Below are 8,979 nucleotides of genomic sequence, written 5' to 3' on the forward strand. Positions count from 1 at the left end.
TCACCAGTGGCCTTACCCCTGCCTTTGGGAGCAGGATCTTTTGTAGTCTTATCTGAGCTGGTCCAGGCTGGCTTAAGCCTGGGATTTTTATTCAGTGGCCCCCTAGGCCAGTGGGGTGGGGTGGGTAGGGTGGAGAAGTAGGGACCTGGAAGGGCCAAGGTCTGAGCACCGGAGGGGCTCACTGGGCCAAATCACCCTTGGAAGGCTGCAGATAACAGAAAGGCTTTTTATAAACTTTTAAAGACATATAAACACAAATATAGAGATTTTTAACAGTGGCAAGGTGCTAGTGATGGGGAGAATGCTTTTTTTTTCTTTCTGAAGGCTTTGTCATAGTGACACGATGCAAACACTACAGACATTACTTGGGGAAACACAGGAAGTGGGTGGGGGAGAGAGAGCTCCAGGCTGCCACAGAGCAGAGGGGCAGGGGTGCAGCAGTGGACAGCAGTACCCAGTGAGGGGAAAGCTCTGGGAGATGCCCAGAACAAAGTCTGCATGCACCTGGCTTAGAGATTCCCTGTGGAAAAGGCTAAGCCAGACCTTGTTCACCTTGTATCTGGGAGTGTGTGGTGTTGGGGGCACAGTCACACTCCAGCATGACCCACTGCTGATTAGCGCTATGGTGGGAGAGTACATGGAAGGCCTGGAATTAGTTTGTGGCCTGGAAAGGGGTGGGAGGAGTGGGGGAGAAGAGGAGGGAAGGATTTAGGGTGGTAAAGTTAGGCACAGAGACCTCCCTGTTCCAGGCCCCTGACAGCTGTCCCTGCCCTTCTTCCCCTTGCCTGACTACAGGGGTTATGTGGAAGTGTGTGCGGTGGCAGGCAGGGGTGGGGGGGGTGGAACAGGGAATGGGGAGCTGGGGAGCTTGGCTGAGGGTCTGGGAAATGAGCAGGGATGGAGGGGAATGTGGATCAGGTTTACTAGCACCTGCCAGGGTGGCCATCTGGGGCTCCTTCTCCACCCCAGCCCCCAAAGCAGCCCCTCCCCCAGTCCCCTTTGCGTTGTCCCCTCCCCCACCCCTGCTGTGGGTTCCCATCATTTCCTGTGTCAGCGCCTGGCCTACCCAGATTGTATCATGTGCTAGATTGGAGTGGGGAAGTGTGTCAAATCAATAAATGAATAAATTCAATAAATGCCTATAACCAGCTCTGGTTTCTGCTGCCTTGGTGCTCCCCTCGGATAAGGGGGAGGGTGGGGGAAGGGGGAAGACAGAGAGAGGACTGGTGGGTGGGACTACTGAGAGGAGCAGAGGTGGGGGGTGGGGAAATTTCAGCAGGGGGAGTTGGTGGATTGGGGTGGGGGGAGGGAAGATGCCCATCCATCACTGAACCCCAGCAGTAGTGGGCGGGCTGTGATAGGCCTCTCAAGGGGAGGTAGTCTGGTTGGAGAAGACCCCTCCCCCTACTCTGTCCCTCAAAGGCTCATTGTACCAGACTTCACAGTCTTGCCTCACTCCCACCTATGTGCTCACCCCAGCCCTCTCCTGCCACTTCCACCCACCCTCAGAGCTTTCATGGTGCCAGGGCCACACTTAAACCTTGGTGCTGATATGGGGGGAAGGAGTTTTTCTTGAAGAAGGGACCTCAGGTTGAATTCCAGTAATTTCATACCTCGTATTACTGCTGTCACTTGGTCACTTTATTTAGTTAGCGATGTTTATCCCTTCTACTGAAAAAGTCCGCTCTGGTCCTAAAGGTCTGACCCCTGCGAGTGGGCCCCTCTTCATCTGATCTTCCTGTTGATTTGGACTAGAAAAGGAAAGGGTCCATAAGTAGATAAAGAGGACCCTCAGGGAAGCTTTCTACAAACTAGGGCCAGTGGCAGGCCAGGCGGAGAGAGGTTGGAGGCAGGTCTTGGGTGTGGATGTTGGATTTGGAAAGGAAATTCATGGAGAGGGGAATGGGTGTGGGAGCCTTGGGTTGGCTGGTAGGGAAAGTGGGGTGCAAGGAGAGACCACATTTGGGGAGTCTTACTGGGAGGTTCATGGAGGATTCAATAGGAACAACTTTCTTGGCTTCTTGGCTTCTAAGCAATTTCACTCGGCTCCTCTCCAGGATGTCGCATTGTGTGCGCAAGGCATCTGAGAACGAGAAAAAGGCACCCTCACCTCTGAGGACTAGAGGCCTTACCTACCCATTCCATCCCTCCCATCATTCTAGCCATCACTTGGAGTAACTGGGCCCAAGGCTAGGTGGAAGAGTGGTCTGAAAATGCCTAAGTTTTGCTCTTTTCAGTGGGAACTGGGACACCAAGACTCCAAGAGAAAAGGATGAAGGGGAAGATGGAAACGACGGGGTGGGGATAGGGAGAATATATCAAGACAGTGCCCGAGAAATGGGGAAGAAGAGTAAGGGTGAGTGACACATGCCACTCCGGCTGGTTTGAGTGAAACATCTATCCTTAAGTGGGCCTAGGCCTTGTTCCCCTTTTCCTAGGATCCTGCCTTATTACGCCACTCCCACTCCACAAAGACAATGTACTCTGTCACCCGGCTGTATACCGTCCTTCCTCCATCCTGCTCCTTACCAATTAGCTCAGGTTCTGGATTCTTCAGGAGAGGCACAAAAGCTTTGTAGGCATTCTCCAGTCGGGTTCCTGTGAACACAGCAGTGTGCTATTCCCAGCCCCTGTCACCCCGTCTCCATCCTTCCAAAGACGGAGATTTCCAGAACCTAACACTTGAGGCTACTGTGACATGATGTACCCAATATCCCCCCTCAGGTCCAAGCCTAGGATCAGGTGCTGGGGAGGGGCTAATATGCATCAACCTACCCTATTGTCATAGAGGCAATGCTCCTTCTTGGGCTGACTGGAGATGGTCAGTTTGGACCTGGGTGAGGGTCAAGGTTCACAACCCATTTTGGACAAGGTTCACAATTCATTTTGAGGGCCCCACCCTGTCTTTCAGGAATGCTCCCAAACCTCTACCTGGTGCTCCACGCTCCACCTTACAAATGTAGTAGGTGTTGCGAGCAGTAAGGAATTTGCTGGCATAGTCTCCAGGGGTCTTCGTCAGGAAAAGCAACTTCATTGTCCCTGTTTCATCACACAAATCGATGGTGTCTGGAGGGAGACCACAGGGTAAATGGGGCCCTGAGGAAGGAGAGTGGGAGCAGAAAGGGCACTGATCCTATCCTGAATGGGTTGGAAGAAGCTGTCGGATTCCAAGAGCTCTTTTCTTGCCAGTCGGAGGGCTTGGGGGCTGGAAAAGACCCTGCGGACTTTCTAACCCTTGGCCTTTAGTCCCCTCCCCCCAACTCCTCACCTGTTTTAGGCAACCCTACTTTACTGCGGGTGTAATGCAGCAACAGAAGGACAGAACAATTGGTATTGACCAGAAACTGCTGATTATCTGAGAAGACATGGGATGGGGCACACGGCCCTTCTCTAGTTATACCATCCCTGTGACTATCCCCCACTGCCCTCAACCCCCCCCACAAGCCCCACATACAGACTCCAGCCCTGTGATACCCCTCACCTCCATGTTTGATGAAAATAAACATGCTCTCAGGATCTTCTTACTCTTCAGACAGAGGCCTGATGAGTCATTTGGAACGAGAGTGTTCTAGAGGTCCTGGGAGTGGGGGCAAGTGGGCCCATAGGGCTGGGGGTCTGGAGAGGTCGGTGGATCACATAGGCTGAAGAGGCCCCAGACTGGGCAGGCAGAAGAGAGCTATTGGCAGTTGTGGATAACCAACATCCCTAGGGGGTGGGGCCTGAGGCCACAGTTGAGGGATTATGAGGTCAGAAGTGGTATATGTGGCAGCAGGTGGAGTAAGGATACGGAGAGAAGAACCTGGGTGGGGTCTGTGACAGATTTGCTGGGGTTGGGGGCAACAAGGTAAATCTCATTTGAAAATGCATCCTGCGGGGCACCATCAGTGAGGTAAGCATCTGACTCTAGGTTTCGGCTCAGATGGAGATCTCAGGGTCCTGGGATCAAGCCCTGCATGTTGCGCTCCTCCACGCTCAGTGCGGAGTCAGCTTGTCCTCTCTCTCTCTGCTCCTCCCCACCCCCAATATATAAATAAAATCGTTTAAAAAATAAAATAAGGGGTGCATGGGTGGCTCAGTCAGTTGGGGAAGGCAGTCTGCCTTTGGCTCAAGTCTTGATCCCCGGAGCCTGGGATCAAGCCCCGCATCAGGCTCCCTGCTCGGCGGGGAGCCTGCTTCTTCTCCCTCTCCCTCTGCCATTCCCCCTGCTTGTGCCCTCTGGCTCTATCTGTCTGTCAAATAAATACACAAAATCTTTTAAGAATAAATAAAGAAATAAACAAACAAACAAATAAGATGAAATGAAATGTATGCTAATAGAACTGCAGGACACCTAGAGAAAAGTCAAGTTTCTCAAACGACACTCTTCTCTAGTTAATTTGTGGTACTACTGCTTCCACATCATTTCGTCTACTACTCCTTTTTCCTACTGTCAGCCCCATGCCTCACACCCTCCTTGCACCCCACATTTCCCTTGCTCCCCGCCCCAACAACAGACATTCTTGACGATTATCAACAGAAGCTTTATTTCTCATTGCTTGGAGCATAATTGAAGGTTAGATGGAAAGAGGGAGGGAAGGACGGAGGGCCTGCGGGAGAAAGAATCCTGCAAGGAGGAGGAGGAGGGGCTGGAGCAGGGAAGACCAGACGCATGTACAGGGCAAAAGGGGCAATTGGACCATAGGAGATGTTGAATGGGGGGGTGGGTGGAGGCGGAGGGAAGTTGTAGGGGGCATAAAATTCAGAATCAGCCACAGGGGGGCGAGGTGAGCATTGGACCCAGGCTGGTTAGAGGAGGGGAAGTTAGTACAACTTAGGACTCCAGGACTCTGGGGGTTCAGTCAGGGTATCAGGGCTCTGGTTTCAGGTTTCAGGGTGTAACATGGGGGAGCCCAGTAGGGGCTATGCTGGCTGCAGGAGGAGCCCCCAGGCCCCTCCCCTGGAGCCCCTCCTTTTGGGGGAATCTCACTGACGTGGCAAAGCCATTCACTGTAGTCTGGCTGCAAGCTCTCCGCCAGGCCCTTGGACACTCCACTCCAGGCCTAAAGACAGATATCTCCAGGTCAAGGGTCAATTAGAGGCAGGGACTCAAAGACCCAGGCTCTGGACCAAGGGAGCTCTTACAAGGTCTGCAACTCCTGGGATTACAGGAGGCACACACAGACTCCCGGGGAGGGGGGGCCCATACCATGGTTTCCATCTGCCCCACCCAATCTATATAATCCGTTCTTCTGTGCATGTCTCTCCATCTAGCCCCTCCCCCCACTGACTGGCCACATCCTGACAGTTAGCACAGGCCCCCTCCCCTCTCCTCTGCCCACCCCCATGCTCTGTCTGACTTGCGTACAGAGGCAGTCGGTAGCTGGCAAACTACAGTCTGCCTGTGACAATGTTCTCACCGAAAAATTTCCGTGGTATTCGGTAACCAGATCCTCTAGGTTCTTGAGGGTAGGAATTCGGGGCATCATCCTGGTGGAGAAGAAAGAGGGAGCAGGGGCATGTCGGTTACGCTGTTTTATGACCCTTCTCCCAGCTCTCCCGGACAGAACGAAGGGATTCTGTGTTCCCTGGGCCTGCAGCTTCCTTCCATCGCCATGCCCCCTTGAGTGATCCCTCATTCCTTACTGTCCCGCTCCCTACTCCTGGAGACCCTGCGACAACCCTCCGGTACTATTTCTTCCCAGCCACTCCACCTCATTTTCCTGGGATATCTGAAATCTCACCGTTCCAGCCAGCAGTACACACAGATAAGGCTAATAATCAATCCCATGGAGCCAAGGGGGATAAGCACAGCTTCCAATGCAAACAACAAAGGATTCTCTACAAGAAAAAAAAAAAAAGAATTAAGAGAAAGAGCCCTGATGTCTGTAGTGTCCCAACTTTGGTGCCAGGCACGGTGCTAGACACTTTCCATATCCTTAATCCTCACAGCTCTTGAGAGTGGGGTTGGGGGTGGGGGGAATAATCATTATCTCCATTTTACAGATGAGAAAACAGAATCAAAGAGGTTAGTGATGTGCCCGAGGTCAAAGAGGGAGTAACAAGCAGAGCCAGGTTTAAAACCCTATATCGGTCTGGCTCCAAAGCCATCTTTACTACGCAGGCTTTCCAGGAATGCTGTAGGGGAATCTTAAACATTCTATATCTTCCCTGCCTCCTTCTTGACAACGCCCCCCCCCCAACTCTAACAACATAGTGACCCAACCCTACACAGAAAAAACCTGCGACCTGGGGGTTAAGGTTGAACAGTGAGGGGAGACAGGCCACCAAATCTGGAGGGCTTAGGGGTCAAGAGGTACAGCAAAAGAGAGCGATGCTAGAAAGGGTCAGGGTGCCGGGCTCATGGGTCACAGTGAGGCCTTAGGCCCATTTTACCCTTGGAAGTGTTGCTGCCCCAGTGGACTGGGTGGCTCCATTCACTCCAACGCTGAGCGCTTCCGCAGAGCGGATTATAGCGGCTCCGGACACGGAACGTGTAGAATTTCTGCCCATCCACGCTAGGCAGAGAGAAGCTATTTCGGTGGTCCACCGATTGTTCCTTGGGGAGAAAGAGGGTGAGGGAGAGATGGGTGTCTAAAAGAGAAGGGAGAATGAAAACTTCTGCCCTTGCCCCCAGGTCATCCTGTTCTTCCTGGCTCTTTCCTCCTCTCTCGACTCTAGCCGCACTGCTCCCTTCACAGACTAGAATTCAAGGCCTCCTCGCCAGATGCCCTTGAAGGCTCCTTTTTGTTTACTTGCCTATCAGGTATAGGTAAGGAAACGTCCATGGAAAGTCACTGGTGATGATAGGGAAAGGAGCTGGATGAGAGGAGAGATAGAGCAAAGGAACCGGGCGGTGGGGCGGGGAGGTGGGGGCGCAGGTGGTGATGGCAGAGAACAGGAGCTCGAGATCGCGCCCTCCTACTTGGCTGTATGACTCCTTTATCCCCATCTGCTCGGCCTGAGCTGCTGCAGTCCTGCCCCCATCACTCACAGTCCAGCTGCGGTCCCAGTCACTCCGGTACTGCACCAGGTGCTCCAGACAGTGGTCCAAGTGTCTGTTGCTCCAGCTCAGTTCTAGCTGGGATTCGCTCAGGTTGCGAAGGGTCAGGTTCTCCGGGGCCCAGGGGATCACTGGAGAGATGTGTATGTGTGGGGGTGGGGTGGGGTGTGTGTGTGGTCATTCCCCTGGCCTAGACGAGTTAGGATCCTGAAGGCAGTGTCCCTGATCCCTCCACCCCTCCCTATCCAGACCCCTCACCTCCTCCTTCTTGCCTAAGTACCCTTAAGGTGAAAGAACACCACTCCATACACTCCAGTGCCCCCACAATATATCCCTGGACTCTTGGTGCCCTTTCCAAATTACCCAGATTCTGCAGTTTTAGTGTCCGAATGGACTGTCTCCTGGGTTCCCGTGGGTCCTGGAGCTGGACCACAAATGTTTCGTAGAGATGGATCTCCTCCTTTTGCAGCCAACAGCCAGCAGTGGTCCCTCCAGAGAACAGATAGTGGCCACACTCCTGGACTTGATCATTATTGGAGTTCTTGTACCTAGAGAAGAGTTGGGAGGAAGAGAAACGGTGGCATAAACTTGGGTACTACGGATACCACAGCCTAGCCTCGTCTCCTTTGAACTGACTTACTACCGTGAGAAAATAGTGGGGAGGCTCAGACAATGGCTACCCTCTTTCTCGGTCCCCATGAAGTCCCTCACATCCAGCCCACCCCCCTCTGACTCCCTTGTGCTGTTCCCTCTTCCCTTCTCATACCAGTAGTGCAGAGTCAGGTTGCTGGGCTGGGGCTCAGAGCTGCTGTTCCAAGTGCAATTCATGTACTCAACATTGAACACGAAACACTGGACCTCTGGGAGGGGCAGGGTGGAAACGCTGAGGGTCCTAGGAGGTGTAGCAGTCGGGAAGAAACCTAGGTTGGAGAGAAGACGAAGAGGGGGAGGGGAAGACCAGAAATGATGGTCAGAAGAAGCAGCAGCATGAGACAGAGAACCCTTCCCCTTTCCTTCTCCACAGTACTCTTAAATTCTGCCCGCATCCTTCTAATCTCCCGTGGCAGGTTGGACATTTCTGTATGGCCCCTTCCCACAGTCTCCCCTCTCCCCAACCCCCCCCCAGTCCCATGTTTCCCACCAGCTGCGACGTCTTCATTCCCATTGGGCATGGGGACCGTTGGGTTCAGCCCCACCCCCAGCAGAGGCAGCTGCAGGAATAAGAGGGATCTGAGTGGCAATGGTGGCTTCAACATGGCGCTTGCTCTTCGTTCCCTGGGTGTAGACTGTCAGGAACCTGGGCCCCTCACCCATTACCCCTCCCCACCCACACATTTCCTTCTGTCATAGCTTCCGGTGGAAAGAACCTTAGAAACCAGGGCTTTACAGAGGGTGTGGCAAATGTGTGCTGTGACACAGGCCAAATCCTCCGGGAGATTAAGTGTTAATCTAATCCGTAGGTGTAACACCACCACTGTAAAGTGCTGTTAGGCGGGGACAGAGGCTGGGCACAGGAGACTGTCATGGACTCGAGAATCCTCAGACCACCCGGATCCCGGGAAGGATCTGTTCCCCATTGCCACCACAACCATCACCACTCCCTACCAACCACCCTCTCATCTAAGCCATTTTATCCCGTAGAGTGGAGGGTCTGGACTTCCCTCCCCTTCCTGTGCTCAGTCACCCTGAAACCTCTGTGAAAGCCCTACTGTCTTGGATGGAAAGTACAGTCTTGACTCCTGTGGGCACACATATAGCTGTCTTTCTTCTGACCTAATCCAAACCCAAATATCCACCCTTAGCTGCTGCCTGAGCTGGGTCCCTGTTGAGACTGGTGAGGAGGTCTGACTTAGAAGTAGATTCTGGAAATGGAGTAACAACCATACTGGCTTCAAACTCCTCATCTTCCCCTAAATCTGCTTCTCTTCCTGTGTTCCCTATCTCAGTTAATGTGTCATCACCCTTTTGGTCACCCAGACTTGAAACCTCAAAGTCCTCAT

The 8,979-nt window shown here is 53.0% G+C and overlaps 2 protein-coding genes across 2 annotated transcripts; both read right to left on the reverse strand.

Annotated features, from left to right (window-relative positions):
* Positions 1–1,649: 1,649 nt before the first annotated feature.
* On the reverse strand, positions 1,650–3,506 carry LOC308337726 (uncharacterized protein CXorf65 homolog; the record flags this gene model as incomplete). The annotated part of the gene is made up of 6 exons (XM_080795889.1): positions 1,650–1,751; positions 1,977–2,083; positions 2,530–2,598; positions 2,932–3,066; positions 3,269–3,355; positions 3,482–3,506. The coding sequence occupies 6 exons, from the start codon at positions 3,504–3,506 to the stop codon at positions 1,650–1,652; spliced, it is 525 nt and encodes a 174-aa protein (XP_080652015.1).
* A 994-nt stretch (positions 3,507–4,500) lies between these two features.
* IL2RG (interleukin 2 receptor subunit gamma) lies at positions 4,501–8,327 on the reverse strand. The gene is made up of 8 exons (XM_080831274.1): positions 8,121–8,327; positions 7,746–7,899; positions 7,343–7,527; positions 6,971–7,110; positions 6,373–6,535; positions 5,721–5,817; positions 5,397–5,466; positions 4,501–5,039 (listed from the first exon to the last, which is right to left on the reverse strand). The coding sequence occupies exons 1-8, from the start codon at positions 8,233–8,235 to the stop codon at positions 4,839–4,841; spliced, it is 1,125 nt and encodes a 374-aa protein (XP_080687400.1). The 5' UTR covers positions 8,236–8,327; the 3' UTR covers positions 4,501–4,838.
* Between the last annotated feature and the right edge of the window lie 652 nt (positions 8,328–8,979).

Source organism: Martes martes (assembly GCF_963455335.1).
Source record: "Martes martes genome assembly, chromosome: X".
NCBI classification, from domain to species: Eukaryota; Metazoa; Chordata; class Mammalia; order Carnivora; family Mustelidae; genus Martes; species Martes martes.